This window comes from Rattus rattus, chromosome 2 (assembly GCF_011064425.1).
Source record: "Rattus rattus isolate New Zealand chromosome 2, Rrattus_CSIRO_v1, whole genome shotgun sequence".
In the NCBI taxonomy this organism is placed as follows: Eukaryota; Metazoa; Chordata; class Mammalia; order Rodentia; family Muridae; genus Rattus; species Rattus rattus.
In genome coordinates this window covers 215,395,270-215,420,905 of record NC_046155.1, presented here as the reverse complement: position 1 = coordinate 215,420,905, position 25,636 = coordinate 215,395,270, and the positions used below count along the sequence as shown (strand labels likewise).

The window sequence follows — 25,636 nt, the reverse complement described above, 5'->3', positions numbered from 1 at the left end:
CTCTAGAAAGAAGTGGGCACATCTTCGCCTATTTCTGGATGTCTTCAAAATAATTATGTACATAGGTCTGTGAAATCTTATATGTGAAGAATATTTGATGAATATATTATAACACAATGAGTTCTATGTCTGCTTTAGCTTAGGGAATAGCAATAATTAAATAATAATTAATTTATTCAGAGAACTACTACTATCCCATTATCCTACATTTTGGCAAATAATTTTGGGTTCAAGGAACACGAAGATGAACCCTCAAGAAATTTGCAGTGTGTTGGGAAAGACATACATACAACAACACCAATAAAGCCAAGCATGTGTCCAGGGGCATGGGACCATGGGAGGGTGCATCAAGCCTTAAAGATGGCAGCCAGTAACGGTTTCATAGAGGAGGCAATGTGTAAAGATACAATGAAAAGGTGAAGGGAGTGGTAAGGCTCCAGAATGAGAAATAGACAGGCAAAGTGTAAAGGAAAAAAGAGAGAGCATTCAAGGAATGATAAACGGGTTGGAACGAGAAAGCAAAATAAATAAACATATTGGGAGAGGAGAGTGTGACCATTCTGTGCAGCATCCCAGGAGAACCTCTTCAAGAGTCTTGGGATGAGCCCACGTAGCTTAGCCGAAATTTCAGTTTCCCCCAATTACAGACTACACATTTTCCCTATGTTTAGATAAAATGACAAGTTACCTCTTCCCTGGTCCACCTAGTTTTCCCCAAGTGACGTTTTCCAGATTTGGGAAGCAGCCCATCGTAGTCATGGTCACACATCTCAATGTCTTCATCATCTTCATCGCTGCTGTATATGCTGCAGAAATCAGAATGGACACACATGGGCCGAAAGCAGAGGTTATGAAACTCACACAGAAACTCTTCAGCAAGCTTGTTAAAAAGTCTACAGAGACAGCAAAACCCTGCAAACTTGCGCAATGAGGTCCTCTGCGTTCTGTTGCTGTGGTGTTTGTAAACTGGTTTTGCTGTTACCAGTATCCACAGAGACACCAGAAGCCCTGGCATTTTCTATTGCTCTGCATGTTTGAACCTGTTACTGTTAGATCAGTGACAAGTTACACATCTGGCAAACTCCCAAGCAATTGACGTCTGAGTTTAAAAGTCAATGTTAGGAACACCGAGAAGAACAAGAGCCCATGTCCTTTATATAAGTACACACTCAAACTCTTTGGCATATGGCAAATCATTTAAACAGTTTCTGAATACAACGAACCAATCAAGTATGTCTTAACAGTGCTGGTAGTCTGCTAAAAAAAACCCCAAAAAACAAACAAAAACAAACAAACAAAAAAAGACCATGATACTAGGAGGAAAAAAAGACCTGGGAAAGGATACAGTCCTCAAATTGTTTTGCGATTGACATAAATAGCAAATCATTTAAAACTCAAGGTCTGCTCTACGGTAGCTGTGCTTTGTTTACAGTGCTGTCCTCAGAGTAACTAAGTGCATTGCCAGGGCACTGACTATTCAGAATCCTACTTACTCTTGTTTTCTCTGTCTCTGACTGAATGGAGTCTAAAATACCTCACAATGTACCTAATTAAAAACCCAGGGGTTCCCCCCAGATGAAATCTACAGGTTAAAAAAAATTACTGTTTTCAAAACAGACTTTTCTTTTACTGGACTGAGTAACAGTGTGAAGTTTAATGGCAGCTGAAGTAACTCCAATCATTTATAGGATGGAGTAATTCTACATTTTCGCTTCTGTTAGCACTCCCTATAAAACCTAAAATATGAAGAATTACACTCTTCACAACTTCACTAAAACTCACCATGGTAAAACTGAAAAACCCATGAGACCCAGTAAAAACATAATAATAAAAATTATTTTTAAAAGTCAAACATTCATAATAGAATTTGTCTTCCTGAGCTAACTCCCTAAGTGTATATGTCTAGCCCCCTTTTCATCATTTAAATGATGAAACTGATGTTCAGGCTTCATGGTGACAGGATGTGATCTAGCCTTAAAATAACACCACCAAAGAGGGAAAAAAAATCCCAGTAAACTTTATTCATGATCTGCAATAATTTTTTTCCACTTGGTGTAAATCCTTTCAGCCAAGAGAAATTTTGTTTCCTACAGTAAACAGGAGGTGGTAAATAACTTCTGAACATAATTTACTAGTTTCTACTTAATATAAAACACGGCGTTATGAAGGGGAAAAAGTTATGTGCCCAGAAAGGTAAATCAGCGTTTTGGGGTGACAATTCCTTTTTTGTTAAGGAACTTGGAAACCTTTCAGGATGAAGCATCCCTTTGTGAAGTATCAGGGATACTAAAAAAGCCAACGGGACCTGAGAGTGGAGTCATCGATTTAACTCTCATTAGATTCGCCTGTTAGGCTTGTCCAGATCTGGAGTTGTCACTTAACAGCACTGTGAACACTTTCCAAGCAAGTTACAGGCTTTTTCGCTCTGGTCAAAAGTTAATCTAAAAACAAGCAACACCCTCAGTTGCCCACAGGGGGCGATCGCCAGTCAGATGAGGGATAACTGAGCTCACAGGAGCAAAGCTCTACCAGCCCTAATTCTCCCTGCACCTACCCTTTTGATTTGGTCTCCCTCCCTCTCGTGGATCCCATTTTACACACTAGGGCGGGGATTCTATTTATAAGGTACTTTCCAGAGCGCATGCCTCCACGGTCTTCCGTGTCTCTTAAAATGCAAGCACTGGGCAGATGTGCAGAGCCAAAGTCTTGGGGTGAAATGTGGCCTGCGACTCTTGCAGATCTTGAAAGGCTATGAGAGGCAGCTGGGCGAGTCCAGGATGCTGTCAGCTTTGGCAAGGGGCTTGCCTTTGAGCTTTGCATGCGATTTCCTCGCTCTAAAATGACCTGGTCGCCTCGGTAGCATGATTAATTTCGACAAAGGACCTGAAATAACTTTTCCTTTATCTGCTCCGACAAGATCTCAGACCCAACAGTCAAAGGACTTTCAAAGGCTGATTTCAAGCTAGATGCTCTCGACTGCTCCACCTGCGAGAGCCGGTGTGGTTACAAGAGTACAACTATGAATGTTACATTCTATCAAGGAAACAAACCGTGCAAAGAAACGAAAAAGAACACTGGGGCGGGGTGGGGGGGTGTTGGGAAGCGGGAGGGGGACGGGAGGAAGTGCCTGTGGCCGCTACGTGATTCTAGAAAAGGGGTTCAGACTCATTTCGCTGACCTGGTTAATAATCCCTGCCGAGTTGACGCTCGCCCTGCAAGAAACGGCTCCGAGCCCGCAGCCGGGTTTCTCTTCCCCCTGAGTCAAGTTCAAGGCTCCCGCCCCACCCCGCCGCCTCCGCTCCGGGCTACCTGGGAGCCTCAGGGAACCTGCGCGGCCACGCCCTGTGCAGACTGAACCTTGGGGCGGCCAGCCTGGGCCGCGCCTCCTCGGAGCACCCCTTCCTAACGCCCTCCTCCTCCTGCTGCAGGTTTCAGCTTTCTGCAGAACAGGTGACCCGGGTGCTGGCGGTTTAGGTCCCAAAAGCGAAAGGCGAAACCTCTTAAAGGGTGGCACTTAGGCTGGCGCGGCAGGCCCGGGGGCCAGGCACTGGGAGCCAAGATCCAAGGTCTCCCCAATTCACCCCCTTCTTGTTCCGATGCCCAGCGGTTGCCGCTCCCCGCCGGGCCCATCCCGAGGGTGCGCTGCAGGGCCCACGCCCACGCTCCTGCAACTTCCCAGAGCCCGCGCCCTGCAGGGCCAGTACCTGATAGCTCGGAAAAAAAAAAAAAAAAGATTAAGTTTAGCAAAAATCAAACTACGGGTGGAAAGGCAGGCGCGGATAGACTTTGTCTCTGCGGACTTTTTTTTTTTTTCCCCCAGAATCTTCCTTAGGGTCGTCTGGTGGCTTTGCCAGAGGTGAGCTACCTAAGGCAGCTGGAGCAGAGCGCCGGTAGCAACGGCGACCTCAGCTGCGTCCACGTGTGCGCGCGGCCCAGGAGAAGGCGACATCGCCCGGGCTGCGCTGCAGCTGCCCTGGGTGCCGCCGGCCTCCAGCACTTAGTGCCCAGTGGCGACCGCCACCGAGCTCACCCCACCGCATCCGTTGCTCTCTGGAACCCGCGGCGTGTCCTCGGGAAATCCCGAGGCTGGCTAGACTTGAGCAGCCAGCAACTGACAGTTCCCACAAGCTCTCTCTCTTTCGGATCCCTCTTCCCAAAGGTGGGGCCAAAACGGAAAGAGAGGTGCACACATCGTCTCTGCCGGTGCGGTGACATGTGCGACGCGGGCACGGGCAATGTGTGCAATAGAAATAAAAGCTTCCCCCACCAGAACGAGTACAAGAATCTTCCAGAAAACCAGGGGTAAAACAATCTGCAAACCCATTTTTTTTGTCCCCCTAAAATCTTTGCAGCTGCCTGCCTGTCAGCTGACGCCTCTCTCGCCTCCATAATGAATGAATGAAATTTAAATGAACTACCTGCAGCCGCTAAACAACCCGGCCTTCCCCTATATCTGCCATATGCTCTTCAAGTGCAAACACACCTCAGTGCATGCAGCAATTAGGCTGCGACTCCCGACACTGGGGCATCAAGCCAAACACCTGGTGGGCTCCTCGGCTCTGATGGGACCGTTCAGTCCTTGGCTGAAAAGTGCCGAACCGCTCTCCCCCCCACCCCCCCCAACCACCACCATTAAAGAGAAACGTATCCCTGAGCGACTTGAAAAAAAAAAAAAAAAAGAAAGAAAAGAAAGAAAAAAGAGAAGAAAGAGAAAGAAAGAAAAAGGAAAAAAAAAAAGAGAGCCCCTCTGGACATGCTTCCACTGTACCCGGTGCGCTTCTCGCAGAGAGTTTTCCATTCATCCTTCTCCAGAGTGGCTTCTGCCACCAAGGTGCCGACTGACAGCCCCGCAAACCAACAGGGAAGGCATTCCCACCTGCTCCGGGATGCCTGGATCCCCGCGCGCCCTAGCCCGAGGCCGCCCGCCCAGGCTCTCCATTACCTGTGCCGGGGTCTCCGGGCCATGGCGAGGCGGGCCGGGGCTCCGCCAAGAGCCCCGGGGACCGCACCGGTTGCCGCCTCCCGCTGCCCTCCGCCTTGCTTGCGTCCTCCCCCGGCTGCGCAGCGGCGCTCCGCACCGCCGGGGCGAAGTTTCTCCGGAGAAAGGGGAGGAGAAGGAGGTCACGGAGGAGGAGGAGGAGGAGAAGGAGGAGAAGGAGGAGGAGGAAACAGGTTGATATTAAAGTGTAACTCTGTAAACAGATGCCATCAAACAAAGAGGTTTGGACACTCCCCCTCCCGCCAAATCTGGCGCCCCTGCAGTGCGCACGCGCCCTGCCCGCCGCCTCCGCGGTCGCCCGAGCTGCAGCCCGCCTGGCCGCCGCTCCCATTCGCCTCTCGCGCCGCCGAGCTGCTCCTGGCGCGCAGCGAGGCCAGGACAGCAGGCGGCCGGGAGCCCAGGCTGGGGAGGGCAGCCCCGGCCGTGGCGGCGCCTTTTCCGGAGCAAATCCCGCTCCTTGGCCCGGGTGGCGCCGGTCACACGGGGTCCGGCTGTTGCCGCTTACTGCAGCCGAAACGCGGTCGCTCCTCTCCGTAGGCTCCCGGGCTCCCGAGCCCGAACCAGCAGCGCCTCCACTCTTAGGCACCCCGATTGGGGGTTGGGGAGGGGGGCTCACTCCTGCTCTCAGGGTTTCAACTGCACCCCGACATACACCCGGACCCCAGGACCAGAGAGTGTGAGCATACTTCCCCAACCCCCAACGATTTTTTTGGCTAGGTCCAGTTTTTCATGTTTTAGTTTTAAAGGGACATCTTTAATTCACTAGTAAGTGACAAAGGATACTTTAATACTGGCAGCCCTGTGGCTATAGCCTTTGACAGATAGAGCCCCGGGCTCATTTTTCACTCCCCTCCCGGATCCTGCAGCCCACATGCCACCGGCGTTTTGTCACAATCCCTTCCTCCTTCACTTTGACACACGCCCGACCCACCCATCCCAGGCTGTGCCCACCACGCACCTCTGCCCCTGTGTAGCGCGCTCAGGTCCTGCATCAAACTCCTGCTGGACAAATCCACTGGATTCCAAACAAACAACCCCTAGCAGTTCTCAGGAACCCCCCACCTTTGCACTTCTGACTTTTTTTTTTTTTTTTTAAACAAAAGACAAACCAGTGGTTCTCAACCTGTGGGTCCCGACCCACTTGGGCTGATTGACTGGCCCAGTTATCCTGCATGTTTGACATATCCGATGTTTACATTATGATCCCAGAGCGACAGAATTACAGTCATGAAATACTGACAAAAATAAGTTTATGTTGGGAGCTACCACAGCATGAGGAACTGTACTAAAGGGTCACCGCATTAGGAAGACCCGAGAACCATTGAGCTAAACAGTAAGGACCCTGTTGGGTGTAATTTGAAGAGTTTACCAGCCACAAGTCAGCTAAGGCATCCCTGTTACTTTAACTACAGACTCCCAAAGGAGCGATGTGGGAAGTGCTGAATTTATAAGGATTGGCAGCTGGGGGATTTCAGGGGACTTTCAGTGTTACTTCTGTTTATAAATCAGTACCCTTGGGGATTTTTCTTTTCATTCTCAATACACACCAATTTATTTTGCCTTTAATCTTTTAGGAGTTCGAGGCTTGTGCTGACTGGGTGTGTGAGTGTCCCAAGTACTCTAGGGGTTCAAACATAGCTCAGAAAGCTTTTTTTTTTTTTTTTTTACTTACTAAAAAAGCATGCTCTTACTGAAATGAGTCATAATTTTATTAAATTGTCGAAGCAAGCTGGGTTTCAAGACTTTATCTGGGGTTCGAAACGTTGCTTCTAACAGTTAGCTATATGGTTTAATCTTTATGAAGACATTTCAGAGCACGCTCCTAAGGTTCTACAACAGTTTCTTCAAGAGAGAAGAAAGCAGAGCGTGGCTGTGACCCACGGCCGTGTGGTTACAAGCCTCTTGCAACTTAACACATGTTTGAAGCCAGTACTTATGTGCGGATTCTGTAGTGAACTTTCTGTGCACCAACAATAAGTACTTACAAATCTATGACACACATCTAGGAAGCACTCACTACTAAAGGGACTGCAGTCTGTCTGGGTGTTTGTTACACCATGCATCTCAATGAAAGCTTTTCCATTCCTGAGTCTCTCAGCCCTTGATAAGGTGATTTCACAGTCTCCATCACAGAGTCCTTAAGAGGTACAATGACACTTTATGATTCTTTTATTTTAAAAAAGGAGAAAGAAAAATACTCATTTCACCATTTCTCTAATGGCTTTGTACATTTGTGTGTCCGTGGCCTGGGGATTCAGAATCTTCTTTTTCCCCCACGTATTTTACTGTACAGCCTCCTATTTCCCTCCTTGTATGTGTCACAGAAATAATGCGCAATCCAATTAAAAATACGGCACAGTCGCGTTACAATCATTTGTGGTATATCGATGCCTTAAGCTGCGGAAGGAAAATAATTAAATTTCACTATCAAAACTCCTGTCTGGGTGAAAACGTATTTCTAAAGATATTTCAGAATGCATATTGTGGCCGTGTCTACACACTACCCCACACACACACTCAGAAGTATGGCAAGGCACCTTCGATAACGACCTTATATATTCCGCGTCACCCTGAGGTATTTTCTCTGTGGCAGGATGGAATAGATGGGGCTTTTGGTTGGAATGCATTGCATAGAGAAGAGAATGTTTCTGGAAAGGATGAGGTCTTAGGAGGAAATGTTTTATGGTTTAATGGTTACACTGTATATTTCTCCCTATTCCACCTTCTTCTCTTTCTCACCAAGCCCTAATAGTATGCAACAAAACCGAAACATTGTTTTTCCTTTGTTTGTTTTTAAGAAAACTGAATGCTTGCTGTCGTCCACCTGCAGAGCAGCTCATCCTCCATCTTGAATGTGCATCAGAATCACTGGATACACCCCCCTCCCCAAAGAAAGCCACAGTCCTTGTCTGTCCCATGGCTTCCATTTTTGGGATGGTACCAGATAATCCACATTTTAACAAGTGTCCAAATGCTGTCTCTGGGGGAAATCTCGGGACTACAATGACAATCTTGGCTGTTTCCATAGGCCCATTTCTTGTTTGCTAGATTTCTTCCATAGCCTTTCACATCTCCTGGGCCCAGTGTTCCTGTTCTCCATAGCCCAAAGTTTGTGTCTTCTACTATAGTTAGTGTCAGTGACCAAGAGGGCTGTGACAACCTGTTTGCCTTCCCATGGTGGTGAACTTCAGCTTCTTATCTGAAACACAAAGGAAAAGGAATCTCTGGTCCCTTGCAGGCCTTTGTGGTTTTCCCTCTCACAGAAACGAGCTTCAGAAGCATTCTTACTGCCATTGGAGGAAAGGCTGGAGGAAGAAATGGCCCAGAAAAGACCTGAGTCCCTGACGCTTTGCTTCCGATCTTTAATAACTCCAATCAGCAGCGTCTCGAAGACGAACGTTATCGATTTTAGTTACAGCCCTGGGTCCAGGGGTTCCGTGTCTCCACCACCCACATTTACCACCCCCACAACCCAATTTGACTCACAGCATTAAAAGAGAAATAATTACAGTAAATACCAAAATGGTTAAAGTACAGACAGCTCTTGGTCCCGTCAGTTAATGAAGAACAGCTGTGGCGTATCTAATTGAAATCCATAGGTTTGAGATAAACCTCCTGTTGACTCCCAGCAAACCTTTTAATCTTAACAATGAAGGGAACCCTGCCGTGGCATGATATGGAGTCTCCAGAGAGGGTGGTGCTCAAGTGCATTGCTATCCTTAAATTACTGAATTAGACATATCTTCGTTGTGTCTACTGTTTCAGTTGGCTTCTTCTCCTCCTTCAGACAAGTGAGCTGGCCTCTTTCAGGCTTTTTCTGTTCCAATATATCGCACAAATGTGTTAAATCAATATTCCAAATTCAGAGTTCTAATAATATAGCTCGTTCATTCAGAACACACACACACACACACACACACACACACACACACACACACACAGAGAGAGAGAGAGAGAGAGAGAGAGAGAGAGAGAGAGAGAGAGAGTGTTCATTCTTTTTAGTCAAGATAACTGGTCAGCTCCATGTTCCCTAAGCTTGGACCCTGCCCTGTGATTCATGATTACATTCTTCTGCCTAAATCACTCTCCGTTCTTTCTGGTTCCTAGAAAGACTCAAATCTTTGATTCAAGACTCAGTTCAAACATTAATGAAAAGATGTGTGTTTCTTGTTAGGGGCACATAAGTGAATGGAATTAGAGAACAGGGCCTACATCGAGCCTTTAAGAAGCTCACTGAATTGGATCCTGGGCCTCGAGAGAAACGGAGACATTAGAAGAGACTTGTGTGCTAGGCATTGCAAAGAGGAGAGCATTTATGGATATCAGTCTGTGGAGTTTGTGGTTTGTCCAGCAGGCAGTAGAGACTCAAAGATCAGAACGCGTGCCACAGAGGATGAACTAGGCTAGGACTCAGCAGGGGGTTGTCGGACACAATCATTGAAGGAAGTAAAGTGTTAAGTCTGGAGTGCACGTCAGTGAAAACTTCTTGTCCAGCATGTGGGAGGTCCTAGGCCAGGTGCCTATGGCAGAAAGAAATCAGTAACAACCTTAGAAGCTCAAGATAACATTCAACACTTGCCATTCGCAAGTTTACTACATTTTCTTTTCTGTTATACCTCTACGATGGCAATATTATACATGCTGTCTCTTTCTAATATCGTATTTAGCATATTGTCTTAGCTTGAAGTTGACTATGGCTTGAGTGCTCACAGCACAGGAAGTTGTAGAACATCCTACGGGCCGGGCTGCTTCCTTTGGAAAAGTCATCATTTGGTAAACAAGCCCTCCACTCACTAATGCCGGTTTTAGGAATTTGTTGGCATGAAGGCCACAGTTACTTCCTATCACAAACTTGCTAATACGGAAGCCTAAGGTGCAGACATGACAAGCCTAAGGTTCCCCATGACAAGGGGAAGGCATAGAGACTGTGGGGTAGAAGTAGAGGTTAGGTGAGGATAAATATACAGATCGCATGGAAGCGGGGGTTGAACCCACGACTTTGTGCAGAGGAAAATGTGTACTCTCTCTGAGCTACATCCCCAGCCAGGAACCTTTCACTCAATACAGTTTTCTAACCGATTTTAGAAGACTTTTGTTTGTTTTGAGAAAAAAGTATTGGGCAGTGGCTTTCAAACTTGTTTAATTGTTTCTCAGGAAACACATCTGAGGTTGCTGCAGCAATCGCTGCTTTCACAAAGGTTCTCAGCATCCAGATCTGATGGGCTCATGAGTGCCTGTAATGCCCATTCCAGGGCAACTCATACCCTCCTCTGGAATTCCTGGGCATGCGCACACACACACACATACACACACATACATACATACATACATACATACATACATACACACACATATGCACACACATGCACACACATGCACACACACATGCACACACACACACACACATACACACATACACACGCATACATATATACATACACATACACACACATACACACACATACATACACACACATACATACACACACATGCACACACATGCACACACACATGTGCACACATACACACACGTACACATACACATACACACACACAAACACACACACAAACACACACACATACACATACACACACGCATACACACACTTAGGGACACACATATGCGCACACACACAAAAGAAAAGATAACTTTTTTCAAAAAATAAGGAAAAAAAAAAAAGCAAAACCCTTATCTTCTATCTCATAGGCACACACACTTAAAGATAGTGTGTGTTTGCTCTGTGGCCCCTAAGTGAAATACATGCTTTACAAAACAGTGTGTACACAAGCTGGGCAGGTAGCGATTCGATAAACTCAGATAATCCCAGGAGAATGCTCTCGAGTTCAAGGCTGGCCTGGGTGACGAAGTGAGTTCCAGGTCGGCTGGAGCTCTGTTTAGAGATTATGTCTCAAAACACGGAAACAAAACAGAACAAATCAAGACAGGAAAAACCAAAAGCCACGCTTACTCCTACCGACAGGGCTCTTCTGTCTATATGTCTATATATGTTCGTCGGGGACCCTGACTTGTTTCGTACCCTATTCACAGCTCGGAGGACATCGAACCGCTGGCAAGGAGGTCACACCCCTTTCTCTTTTGATAAACTTGCTTTGCAAAATCATTAAGTTTTGCCCAAGTCCATTCTTTCAAAGCTTTGAGGAAAGTCCGAAATGTCACTTCACAGAGGTAACCTCTCTCCTCTCCTTTCAGTAACTCTAGTCTGTTTTTCCTCCTTTACAAGTCTCCCAGATACAGTTCTAGTATGAAATAGCAGCTTTCAGCTAGTCGATGAAATGCAAGCTTTCGCTCTTGGGAGTACAAACAGAGGGAGGGGGAAGGATGGCTCAGTGGTTAAGAGCACCGACTGTTCTTCCAGAAGACCTGAGTTTAGTTCTCAGCACCAACATGGTGGCTCATCACCATCTATAATATAACTCCAGAACTAGGGGATCTAGTGACTAGGGGATCTAGGAAAAAACAGTCAGACACATTAAATTAACTTTTAAAGAGAAAGAACTACAAATAGAAATAACAACAGAAAAAGCGAATGACATTTAGGGGCTTAGTGAATAACATAAACCAGAAGTTTCCTGGGTCAAGTTCATCCTGTGTAAAGGCAGAATGGAATTTCTCTGGTCTTATACTCTATGCCTTCAAGCTTGGAGGATGCAGTTGTGTAGGTTTAAATGAGAACGGTCCCCTATAGGCTCCCTTCTTTGAATCCTTGGTCCCTGGTTAATACTACTGTTTGTGGAGGCTTAGAAGTTGTGGCCTTGCTAGAAGCTCATCACTGGATTTGGAGGCTTAGAGCCTTGCCTTACTCCCCGTTCATGATACCCATTTGTGCCTGCAGTTGAGGGTGGGATCTCTCAGGCTTCTTGCTCCAGCCACCAAGCCTGTTGCTTACCACCATGTTTTTCCACCGTGATGAAGTCTTATCACTCTGGAGGTGGGAGTCAAACCCCTTCTTCCATAAGTCACTTTTGATCACACTGTTTTATCTCTGAATCAACAAGCTGACTAGTTATACAGTAGTAAAAGTGTCTCTAACCTTTCCCGTTCTTCCTGTGAAATACTCAGGCCTTTCTTGCACCTTTGTGTACCTGACCATGTTCCCATGGCTTCCATCGCTGAAACCCATGTGGAATATGCCTTGGACACAACACTCGCTGCCAGCCATGCACTTTTGAAAAGAAAGAAGCAAGTTTTTTTGTTATATAATTCACACATATGCAAAAACTCAGGCATACACACATACACACATCTGCATTCGCACACACATGCACACATACATGCATACACATGCATGTATGTACACATGCACACATGTGCATGTGCACGTGCACACATACATGCACACACCCAACCTCTTATCCATTCCTGAATGACTTCCCAGCCTCCTAATTACTCCCCACACTATGGCCTCTCTCTCTGGCCATCCAGCTCACATCCAACCACTTGAATCTCATTATAAGCACTTTCCATAACTTAGTCATCTGGGTAAAGACATATATCTGGCTCCCTAATGTTGACAAGATAAGATCTGAACTCCTTAACTTGGCATTCCCTGCCTCGAGTTTGCTTGGCCTCCGTGTCTACACAACCTTACCCCCAGGGGTGATGGTATGTAATTATTGGGATGGCTCATGCAACAGCCAATCAAACGGGGCTTAGCTGTGGACGGCCTGCAAAGCTTCTCTGGGGACACTGGCAGAATGCCATTTTGCCTCACAACCAACTTCCCTTGCAACCTTAACTCCTCCCGAATGGGTCTGCAGCCCCCCTACCAAAACAAAACGAAACAAAACCCTTGGCACTCTGAGGCCTTTAGCGCGTACAGCATGCCTCCAGTTGAAAATGCCTGCCCTCCTTCTCTCTGCTTATGTGAGTGCTGGCCCTCTAAGTCCTAGAGCAAGTTAGAGGAGGCTCTGTTTTGGCAGGGGGAGTCCACAGTGGCAACTGCAGGCCAGAGCAGGCAGCAGAGTGATCACATCTTCAAGTGCAGACACAAAGAAGAGAGAACAAACTAGAATGGTCTGAGACTATAAACTACCCCTACCAGGTGTACTTCCTCCAGAAAGTCTATACTTCCTAAAGGGTCCAAATCCTTCCCAAACAATGCCACCAACTGGGGACAAAGTATTCAAATACCTGGGTCTGTGGGGGGACATTTCTCATTCAAGCCACCACTTTCCCTGAAGCTCAGTGTTGTTCCTGAGGCCTTTCTGGGATTCTGTAATCCACAGTTGAGCCTTGAATTTGAGCACTGGACTAATCCTGTCTTTGCGGTATTCATATCCCTTTTGAGACAGTGTCTACGTAGCCCAGGGTGGTCTCAATCACTCTGTGAAGCCAAAGATGACCTTGGATTTCTGCTCTTCCGCCCAAGTGTTCAGATACAAACACGCCTTACCATGCCTGGTTTATGCTGGTGTGGGGATCCAGCCCACGGTTCCGTGCATGCTGGGAAAATGCTCTCTCTACCAACTAAGTCACACCCGTGGCCTTCTTACCTCCTTGTGAGTCTATCTATCTACTTCTCTACTTATTTTTATAAATGTCCTTTGTCAACCTCCTCGGGAGTCTTACTGTAAGCTGGACGGGAGGAGTTATCCTACATTAATCTTTCTACACCTGTCATTCCTGGAAGGTGAGCATAGAAACACTTGTTGAGCTGTTGACAATTGATTGGGACCTGCTTATATATTAGCTCATTTTAAACATACTTCCCTAAAGGGTTTTATTTCATTTTTAAACTTTTCTTGTTTTAAAATTTTTTAACGATTTTTGTTTTCTATTTCATTTTATTATATTCTTTCATTTCCCCATGTGTGTGAGTGTGTGTGCTTGAGTGTGTATATGTGTATCACATCTATGCCTGGTGCCCGTGGAGGTCAGAGGAGGGTGTCAGATTCCCTGGAACTGAAGTTATGAATCGTTGAGCCTGGGTCCCCTGCAAGAGCAACAAGTGTATTTAGCTTCTGAGCCAGGTCTCTGGACTCCCATTTTTAGTCATTTTTTAATTTTGCATATGCACTGTGTCTATGTGGGAGTGTGTGCAACTGAGCGCAGTTGCCTGGGGGGGGGGAGACAGAGACGGTGTTGGCTACCTTGGGGCTGGAGTTTCAGGCAGCTGCGAAACAGCTGACATAGGTGCTGGGAACTGAACTCAGGTCCTCAGCGAAGGGAGTACGTGCCCTTAACTGCTGAGACATCTGCACAGCTCTGCTGAAAAGGCGGCAGTGCCTTACTCTTGGGTGTTACACTTTGTAACAGGCTTGGGTATGTATCATCTCATCTAATTCGGCAGGCCCCACCTCTTCCATCTAATCCCTTTCCTGTCTGGTTCGCTTTGGTGCTCGTAGTTAAACTCAGGGCATTCTACGTTCCAGGTAAGAGCTCTCCCTTTGAGCTACGGCCTAGACCACCATGGCAAGTATTTTTCTGTTTCACAGATTATTACCGAGATTGAGAAAGACGAGGTGGTTTTCTCGATCGAAGTGTAAGCCTTTCCTTTTTATCCTAAATCCTTAGTTCTATTCACTGCCCCGTGAGAGCCTCCAGCGTTTATTTCCTTGTCTGTGTGTTCTTGTAATTTCTCTCACACTGCAGGACCTGCCGACGGCCATGCTGCTCTTCTTGGTCAAAGGTTGGTAGGCTTGGCGGGTGCACAGCGCCACAGGGATCTATTTGCCACCGCTTTGCTTCTCAGCTGTCTGTAGGGCTCTGCCTTCTTGGCCATGTGGCTCAGAAAGGGTTTTCTTTTAAGCATATTGTTTGTCATATTCTGTTTCTGAACTTTGTTACCCCTCCTTCTCTATACTGCACATTGATCTCCACTGTTTATTATAGCATTTCTTTATGTAGTGTTTACTGTGATGCAAACTCAAGTGGCTGTCTATTTGAAGGTAGTTATGAAAATCGATATGGGAATAAATGCTTGATTCCAACAACTGAAGAAAGATCTCTAAGTTGTTCTGAAAAACCCTTTGGTAACCTTACATGCTTCCTAATTACTAGTTTGTGCCAACCGCTGTGGGCTCTCCTGCTGTTCCTCCTCCTCTTCATTCAAAGTCTTAGAAACACGGTTTTTAACTCAAACAGTTCAAGAATAAAGTGCCCCTAAGGAAGTTATTATGTATACTTTGGACCCTTCACATTAAGTAAATGACATAATTTAAATGTGAACCTTGTTAGAACAAGGTACACCATCATTCTGAATTTAAATTTATTAGTAGAAACATAAAATTGGTGAACAAGTAAAGCCCATACCACAAAGTTGTGATGTGTGTACAGGTTACATTGGCTTACAGAAGCGATACAAATTTAATAAAAATAGCCAGTTTATAAAAACTTGTTTCCAAAACTATCTTGTTTAGTAAGTACTTATGTTAGGTGTGAGAATTTACGCTAAGCAAGCATCTTACTTTTGTAAGTAAAATAGCCTTTAAAGAAACTATCAAAGCTCTCACAATCCTTTGCATGGAACCTTAGAGAAAATTCTAAGGTACGAACTTTCCCGGGAGGGGAAAGATAACCTGATTCTATTTTAGCTTAGCCTGACAGACCCTTGCCTTGGAAAGGCAACGTTTTTGTTTGAAAACTTTTCCTAAGGCAAGATGGGAGGCGGAGACAGAGGAACTCCCAGAAGCTCCCAGTCAGCTGGAGGGGCAAATGTAACAACAGAGAACAACAGAAAGAGAAACTGTCTCAAATAAGGTGAAAGGCGCGGACCCACCCCAAGGGAGGTCCAGGCACCGCTAGGCATGTGTTTTGTTACACACGCACTCACACACGCCAAACACATAGATGCACGCCTGGATAAAAATAAAAATGGGGAAATCCTTTGATATTTTCTTTTAATTCAAATAACAGAGACTTCATGATATCCCCCTGAACATTAGAGAACAACATATACACAAGACTTTTTTTTTTTTTAAATAAAATGACAATGACTTTTCAGCTTCTTTTATTGCTGCCTCTTTTTCCATGTACCCCAGGCTGACCACAAAGCCCCCATCCTGTTGCCTCAGTCTGCTTGGTCCTGAGATCACAGATGTGTGTCACCATGCTACATTCTTTTTAATTAACAATCAGGGAAGTAGGCGTTGCTAAGGTTAAATGAATGGGGGGAGAACTCTTACTGTAATATACTTAAAGGTACCTTTCAGCTTGTAAAGGTGGGACTGCTAATGCTAGCGTTGGCTAGGATTCCTGGAGCAGTAAGCAGGCTTTTTGCCAAAAATCTAAACTGAGTTTGTGAGTGCAGAAACTGGTAGTTTGCCTTTTGTGTCATGTTATCTCTTCGTTGGTCATTTTTTAGACTATTAAGAGCTCTTGCATAGATGACTCATTGAACAGAACTTGCCAAGTAAAGTTTTGAAATTACAGCAGGCTGCCTTGTACATTCTCTCTGAGCAGGGGTAGTACCCCCCTTTTTACAGTTGTAGTCAAGCAGGAATTTGGAGCCTCCCTGCCTCAACACTTAATCAAGGACAAAGTCTGGTCAAGTTTATTCCTTTAAACATTATCCAGTCCTGTCCCTCTTTTTTTGTCCCCGATACCAACTCCTCCAGACTACACTCTTACTGCCTTCCTGATGCTGGTTCTCTCAAAAAATCATTCTCTTAACTATTGACACACAGGAAAGGTCTTAAGCAGTCCGGGTCATAATACTCAAGTTTCTTAGAACCTTGCTTGTAGAGATGACTCTTGACCAGAACAACAAGTTCATCTGGGAACTTTCCAAACTCGCCAGCCTCCTCTGTTACCTCTGCCGATGTCTTCGCCACCTTAGCTAGATCTGTCTCTACAGGGCTGTAAAGAGGAAAGAACTTAACTATTTTCTTTACATCCAAGATTCTTCAAATTCTCATATCGTGTGTGCATAAGCACCAAACCAGTAATATCCCCCCAAACTCCATAGAGCTCCGTACCCAGGTACTGGCTTATTTTGTATTTGTTGGTTTGTTTGTCTGAAATGGATCTGGCTATGTGGTCCAGCCTGGCCCCTAACATTGAACTCGACTCCAAATCTCTGCCTCAGGCTCCTAAGTGCTGTGACTTAGAGACATGCCTTGCCGTGCCTCGATTACCTGGGTCCTCTGGGTCCTCTGCTATCTTCAGTGACTCAACTAGAGGCCTGTGGCTCAAAATGTCTTCTTTGAAGACAAAGTAAGTTCTTTAGTGACTGGCAGAATACCAGCTTCATGTCCAATGTGTCCTTGACACTTCTCTCTCCTCTCCCCCCCCTCCCCCCTCTCCTTCCCCTTCCCATTCCCTTCCCTCTCCTCCCCTCCCCTCCCCGTCCCCTTTCCCCTTCCCCTCCCCTTCTCTCCCTCCCTCCCTCCCTCCCTCCCTCCCTCCCTCTAGAAGAGTGGCTGGACTAAAATTATAACATGACATGCATAACATGACACGTCCAGAAGTCTCATTCGGTAGCCGTCACTAAGATCTGAAAATGCGCATTGCCAACAGAATTGGCTAACACTGATGGGGGGAGGGGGCTTTTAGAGAAACACTGTACTGGACTGTAAGCACCCTAGAAAACTGGGTGTAGGGTTCACTTAACCTTTGTGCAACCAGTCATACGAACTTTATAAACATTCCTCAAATGTTGGGGGCAGTCAGTTTCAGGAATTGAAATCAACTTCATCTGTTTGTCCGTTCCCCCTCTGCTTCCCTCCTCTTCCCTCACTCTCCCTAAGTCCCACATCCTTGCCTTTTGTTTGGTTGAGTCAAAGAAGATCACCTCTGCACGATACAAGTGATAGAGACTCTGGGTCAATCCCTGGATGCTACAGATGAGGAACTTCTCCCAATGTGCTCCAATTTATTCGACTTGAGAGTTTAGCTAAATCATTTAGTAACTTCCCCTGGGACAGTGGCAGAAGGTAGTATAAGGGTAGGGGGGTAGGCGTCTGATTTCGGTTCAGAACACTCCCAGTCTGCAGTCTGCCTAGTGTCTGAGCATCTTGTCTTCATCCATACACCAGAGATGCTGCCTATGTCAGAGTCAACACAGAACGAAAAGAAAAGTCAAGTAGATAACGTGAATCAAAGTATTTCAGAGACTGAATAAGTTGCAAGAATTTAAATATGGCTACAATGGAATGGATTGAAATAGTAGACTAATAGTTACTACTTACTGAGCCACTTCTAACTAATGCTAATCCTTAAGGCATACTTGCCTGATCAGGGAAATAAAATGATTCTGTTTAGTTCATTCTGTTAGATACACTGTAGCTTCAGTACTGGGCATGAAGTACTCAGAGTCTGAGGCAGAGAGAGAGAGAACAAGTAAGACTTCACTAACAATATTAGTAACTTAGACAATTCGTGTTATTGCATTATAGTAGAAAGGAAATGTCATTGTCTTCTATTTTTTTTCTTCTGAGATTTAGAAAATAATGTTCAATACCTACAGTTGACATGGTGCTGTGTTGGTTACGCTCACACAAAACATTTTTATCACTTCTCTGGTGTAGAATAGCAAATATTCACTCAAGACTTGTCACGTGTTAGAGACCAATAAAGAGAGGGAGTCAGAAATGAGTGGTCAAGTCCCTGACTGAAGATGTTCAGTCAGGAAGACCAGCCTGGGTGGTGGTTCGCAAGCACAACGACTCATGAGAGATGAGGTTATATTTAACTCTATAGCAACCAGCTAAGACACTGGGGATGATTTGCTCCTTATAAGCCATTCTGCAGTGTGCTGACTAATTCTTGTCAACTTGACACAAGCTGAAGTCATCAGGAGGAAGGCATCCGTAACTGAAGGATTGCTGCCACCAGATTGGTCTATAAGCAAGTCTGTGTTGTCACTTTCTCCACTGATGATTGGTATGGGAGGGCCGTGACCACTGACCGTGGCCAACGTCAATTCTAGGCAGGTAGCCCTGGATGTAAAGAAAGCCAGGGGAATGAACTGTGGCTAGAGAACCAGTGACCAGTATTCCACTATGGCTTCCGCTTAAGTTCCTGTCTCTGGGCTCCTGCCTTAATTTCCTGCTCCAACTTTCCTAGTGATGGACTTTAAGCTGTGAGATGAAATAACCCTTTCCTCCCCAGGTTGTATTGGCCATGGTCTTTATCACAGTAACAGAGAGCAAATTAAGACTAACAGCCCAAACAGAGATAGTGTTTCTGTGTATCTGATGATAACCCTAAAGGAAAGGCAGAATATTCTTCCAACCACTGCTTTTTAAAGTAACATATTTACTATTAGTAGTATGTGTCCATTTATTTTCTTTTCCTTTTCTTCTTGCATCAGGGCCCCAGTTGGGACCCCAGGCTCTCCTAGAGCTGATTGTGTTGGCTCAAGTTTGCAGCCTCAGCCTCTCGTGCTGAGATTACGAGCATGTGCTACTTGAATTCAAGGTCAAGGTCTGAGCTTTCATTCATTTTTGAATTGAGAATTTGGTTGTGAAGAGGCCCAAATTAGGCAGACATAAAAAATGTATTAGGCAGTATATAAGCCCATGCAACTATATCCCAGACATTTAGCAAGGGTAGGAAGGAGTCCACAATAAATCCGTGTTTTCATCTTTGCCCTGTCTGTAGGAAATACTGTACTGTGAACATTGTAAAATGATTGAAAAATATATTCTCGTTAGATACCACTGAAGTCTTTAAAATTACAATATTAGATTCTTCTTTATCATAAACAGGCCTGACAGATAATTTGGACTACTGTGTGCTTAAGTGAGGTGAGCGAACTCGTCGATGCTCACTGGTGCCTCTGTCACACAGCCTTTGGAGATGAACTCCCTGGCCAGGCAGGCATGTCGCCTGAAAGGTCTGTTTATTCCGATGACTTGGAACTTGCTTCAGTGATGACTTCCTTAGAAAACCCCAGGTCCAGAACACTATCCAGCAGGCGGTAATCACGTTGTTTCTCCATCTCGGTGGAGGTAGAAGGAAAGCTTAATTTTCGATGGTGGCCTCGAACAGCCCAAGTGAGGGCTTCCAAAAGAGAGTATGGTTGGCTTCTCTTCCGTTCAGAGTCACAAGTACGTCCGGAAAACTAAGTCCATCCCCAGGGTGGACTGTGGTGTGTCCCCGCTTAGCGAGTTACAGTTAGAAGCTGCTATAAACTGCTGGGGGTTCAGAGAGGAAGGGAGGCCTCCCCCAGTTTCTCTCTTCTCTTTACAGTGTCCGCTGCTTCTTCTGAGCTAGGGAGAGGCTGCTGTCTTATGAGTAACCTTTCACTTTGAGAAGACAAGTTAGTTATGGAGGGAATTTAATGATGAATTCAGGATAGAAGGTGGCAAGCTATGCCTGGTAATGGGTCTTCTGAGGGTGCCTCACTGTGCCAAAGAAGCCAGGGTATTCAGATAGGTGAGGCTACTGAGGGGATCTTTGGAAAATAGTTCCTGCACGTACACATACATACACATACACATACACATGCAAACAGACACATATACTACACACACAAATGCGTATACACATGCACACATACACATATCACACACACCAAAACACACATACACACTCACAAACACATCAACACATACATACTCACATGTACAGGTGCACACACATACATATACACAGACATGCACACATGCACACATAAATACACATACTACATTCACACATTCGAGCACATACATGTACATGCATGCACACATATGCACACACATGCCAACATACAAAAATACACACATATACATACATATAAGCACAGGCACACATGTACACACATGCACACACACTACATGCACACATATGAACACACATGCCAACACACTAACATACACACATATATACATACACACAAGAACAGGCACACATGTACACACATGTGCACACACATTACCTGCACACATATGAACATACACATATACTCACACACACGTATGCACACACACAAGCACAGGCACACACGTACACACATGCACACATGTGCTACATGCACACATATGAACACACACATACACTCACACGCATATGCACATATACACACACTATCAAGTGTTCTGAATATAACAAATGAAGGAAGGGTAGGAAAACGGAGCCATCAGCCCATGCATTTTTAATATTATAAGTCAGTCTATGTGAATGGCACTTACTTCAAACTCTCTCCAGCATTTGAAATCGCGTGCTACTGTCAGCCATATCTAATTCGTTGTGTTCTTTACAGGCATGACATTGGTACTTGCACTCTGGAGGCTGAGGGAGGATGTTGTCAAGTTCCAGCAGTTCAGTCCGGGCTCCAAGGTAAGAAGACCCTGCAAAAAGCGAACAAAAACAACAGAAAACAGAGGAAGAAAACACTCTTGCTTGATTTACAGTTTATCCCAGAGTTTCTGACACAGAACACTCAACACCCAATAACAGCTAAGGATGTTTTGGTGGCGATCTTCCGAGGAGACATTCGGGATGCTTGAACTTGGGTGAAATGCAGTAAACACATGAAGGTTCATCCATTCCATCGTTTCTATTTCCACGGCGGCCACAGGTTCGTGAAACCATTGGTGGAGCGAGAAGCTGTGGTACTGTTCTTAGGCGCCATTTTTACATGTGATTAGACAGAGAATTAAACACGGGTTTAATTGTGCTTCATCCAAACAACGTTGTTAAACAACTAGAGAGTCCATAAATGAATCTCACGCAGCAGACATTAAAGTCGATTTATCTGTTCCCTAAAAAAAAAAGTAATATATATACACATATATGATATAGAATCATATATTTTATGATTTAAAAAACAAAATCATGGTTTTTTTTTCTTCTAAAACTCAGAAAGGTCTACTTCAAAGAATTTACTTTTAAAGTGTAGATGTTGGTTTCCAGAAAGAAAAAAAAAAAAAAAAAGGTAAAAACGTGCAGGTTTTAATATAAGAACGGTTAACTTTTCCACTCCCAGAAATACAGACTCCACTAAAGAGAATCAGACTTCTAGTCATAAGCCCTTCTTTTCTGCACTTGAAGAACTGAAAGGTTTCTCTGTTATTTTCTGAAGGAGGGGGTTTCCTGTGTGTCTCGCGCTCTGGGGATCCCCTCCTCCTTCCACTCCCCGGTAGTCTTTCTTCACGTGGAGCATCTTTGAATCAATAAAGCTTCTGTGTATCTCCGGACGAACTATCCACACACATTTTTTTAGTAACCGAATCAGGACGCCCGTTTGTTGGCGTCTGGTAGGGTGGAGTTGCAGGTAGGGACGGCAGGCCTCTCAGGAAGAGGCAGAAGCTGCCCTGAAGGGATAAAGTGCTGGATCCTCGGCTGCCTTTGTCCTGTGTGGGCGTGTCTGGCGTTCTCGCTTTAGTAATTTGCCCCCACGAAATACACTCGCTCTACACTTCCCTACATTTGGTGTTTATAATGTTGGGCAGCGGGTGTCGGAGCATTGATGCCCACATAAACCTTAAGGGGAAAAAGCTTGCTTGGTAGGACAGGAGAGCCTAGGTGCATTGTCTGTGTCAAAGGCTGACACATCTTCTGCGGGGGAGGAGGGGGGTTTCCCCATGCCTTGGCCTCAGCTGAGAGTGGTCCAGGGGTAGAGGAGGGGCTTCCTGAGGCCCACCCCTGCAATGTTAGGAATGACCAATAGGGAGGAAAACACACGCCACCATTTTCTTCCCCCTTGATTCACATTAAAGCTCCACGCTTGCTATCTATGTTCCAACCCATTAGGGGTGAAAGATAAATGTATTCTTTTTTCCCTTTGACGCAGAGATTCTGGATTTTAAAAACAAAGTCACAAATAGTGTTTTAAATGGGTTGTTAACGCCGGTCATTTTATTGTAGTTCAATAAAGACCTCTGTGTCTCCATTACACAGACTAATGACACCTCCAGACATATTTACAGTAATTTTCCCAGCTGATAGAGTTTAATTAATGATATAAGGACATAATTACATGTTTCAGTGATCTCTCACATATTTACAGGAACTGCTATAACTAGCTTAATTAGAGTAATTATGTAAATAGCTAATAATGCACAACAAATTACAGAAAAAAAATATCTCCTAGAGTCTGGTGCGTATCGGGGTCTAAGCAAGCGCATGAAAGGCAAGCATTTACCTCTGAGTTTCAGCGTGGAGACATGGCCTCTACTTTTTATCCCTCCTCAGCAAGGCAAAGGGTAACAGTTGGAGATTCGACAGCTATTTTCTTCCTTCCCGAAGTTCATCAGCAGAGCGGGGTTCTGTCCACAATAGAATCGCTCATTTCGCCCCGCCACTGGTTGGAGTTTCACGATGAGGCCACTGGTTGGAGTTTCACGATGAGTTTTGTGTCATGTGAGGCAGCGTCGTCGCCCTACCTGGGAACTGCAGAGGGCGCTTGGGCTTGGCAAACATTATGCCTCTCTTTCGTTTCCTTTCTCGCCTATTTTTCATCTGGAATCGTCTGGTTCCATTGCTGTCATGTACAAGATGATTCTCTGAACCAGCCAGTCCCCTAGTACCATTCAGAACCAACTCGAAGACTGCAGTTGACATCTCACGGTGCAGTTCTAAAGCTCAGTCTTTACTCCCTAGGAGGAAGCAATCGCCTCTACTGAAAGCGAGCAACTTTGTATCAGCCGCTTCATCTCCATGGACCGACCTCAGGCCTGCTCTCTCTCTTTACTCTGGAGGACAATTGGAGCTCAGTCATCACACTCTTCTTTAAGACCTAAGGAAACGTGTGGAGAGATGGGTCAGTGGTGAAGAACACTGACTTCTTTTCCAGAGATCCTGAGTTCAATTCCCAGGAACTACATGGTGGCTCACAGCCATGTAAAGGGATCCAGTGCCCTTTTCTGATGTGTCTGAAGACAGCTACAGTGTACTGCTCATATACATTAAATAAATTTTAAAAATTTAAAAAAAAAAAAAAAAAAAGACCTAAGGAAATGTAAGTAAAAGAAAATGTAAGTAAGTGTTTTAGTTAAGATTTTACTGCTGTGAGCAGACACCATGATCAAGGTCAACTCTTATAAGGAAAACATTTAATTGGGTCGGGCTCATAGGATCAGAGGTTTAGTCCATTGTCATCAAGGTACAGTTGGAGCTGAGCGTTTTACATCTTTATCTGCTAGCAGAGTATTGGCTCCCATGACGCTAGGATGAGGGTCTTAAAGCCCACGCCCACAGTGACACACCCACTCCAACAGGGCCACACCTTCTAATAGTGCCACTCCCTTATACAAGCCATAACAGTGGACTAAAAGAAATATTAACTTTTGGGAGAATATGGGGTCACATTTCAATTTAATTTAATTATAGTTCTCTTAAATTAGTGACTCTCATAGGCTTGAACATCTACCCCATATCTACCTTTCTATAGCCTCTTTAGTCAGACCAGACTCTTGACTTGCCCCATGGACATATTTTTAAACCTATGTGTTCAAATCTTCTTTAGACACCAACTTCTACTGGACATTCCCCATTTAAGCCCCCTTTTAGTTTAACCCCTGCACCAAGCCTTTAACTAATTTTATCTTCTAGGACTTAGACAAGATCGGGATGTCCGAGGAAATGCAACATCACCTACAAGACATTATCGTCTACAAAAGTGCTGGTCTGCATTCACAGCTATTCTGGGACCCACGCAGTCAATGCGTTGTGCATACCTGCACTATGCTGACAGTCACTGCCATATGCCTCCTCTCCCAGCAGGATGGGAATTGTGTGTGTGTGTGTGTGTGTGTGTGTGTGTGTGTGTGTGAATTTGTGTGCACAGACTGGAAAACAAACTTGGGTGTTGTGCTCAGAATTTTGTTTCTGATACAAGGTCTTTCCTTTGTCTGGAACTCTCTGATCGCCCTAGGCTGGCTGGCCAGTGAGTCCCTGCAACCTGTATCAGTTTGTCCAGTACCTTGCCTGACTTTTCCATATGGGTTCTGGGGATCAATGTCAGGTCCTTATAAGCATATGGACAAGCGCTCTACTGACTGTGCTCTCTCTGAAGGTGCAGAGTTCCTTCCGTATTCCCTATCTCATTTCCATGACAATGCTGGATTCTTACCGCGATGGCTGGATTTCTATCAACTTGACACAAGGTAGATTCATCTGAAAGGAGGGGAACCTCGATTCGGAGAATGCTTCTTTAAGATCAGGCTGTAGCTGAGACTGTAAGGCAGTTTCTCAATTAGTGAGAGAGAGAGAGAGAGAGAGAGAGAGAGAGAGAGAGAGAGAGAGAGAGAGAGAGCGTTCATTGTGAGTGGGGGCCACCCCTGGGCTGGTAGTCCCGGGTGCTATAAGAAATCAAGCCACTAGGAGCAAGCCAGTAGGCAGCACCCCTCTATGATCTCTGCCTCAGCTCCTGCCTCCATGTTCCCAGCCTGGTTGAAATTCTTGCCTTGGCTTCCCTAAATGGACTATGACTCAGGATATGTAAGCCAAGTAAACCCTTTCCTCCCTACGTTGACTTTGGACATGGTGTTTTATCCAGCAATGGTGACCCTAAGATATTTATCATCCATTCAGTCATTTATCATTCATGATTTAGTCGGGAGCTCTAAATACGCTTGACCACCATCTAATAACACCTTTGTGAGGCTTTTAACTGTTATAGGGCGTCTCATTCCTTCCCCAGTGTCTGCAGCTACTAACATCTGCATCACATTCATGAGAAGTCCAATAAACTTCTTCCGGGGAGCTCACAGGTTATAGTGAACACGGGCAGGTAAGTAAATGATCAC

At 45.3% G+C, this 25,636-nt stretch overlaps 1 protein-coding gene across 3 annotated transcripts in view; it reads right to left on the bottom strand.

Annotated features, from left to right (window-relative positions):
- Myb (MYB proto-oncogene, transcription factor) overlaps nt 1-5,199 on the bottom strand; it is a 33,267-nt gene extending 28,068 nt beyond the window's left edge. For 2 of the 3 annotated variants that reach the window (XM_032894923.1, XM_032894925.1), the window contains exons 1-2: nt 4,943-5,199; nt 689-806 (exon numbers count right to left, since the gene is read on the bottom strand). In XM_032894923.1, the coding sequence (XP_032750814.1) occupies nt 689-806; nt 4,943-4,965 (141 nt within the window). In that variant the 5' untranslated portion in view covers nt 4,966-5,199. Of the gene's footprint in view, nt 1-688; nt 807-3,178; nt 3,252-4,942 lie in introns of those variants that run through there. The other variant, XM_032894924.1, reaches the window with a different exon arrangement.
- Nucleotides 5,200-25,636: the final 20,437 nt, after the last annotated feature.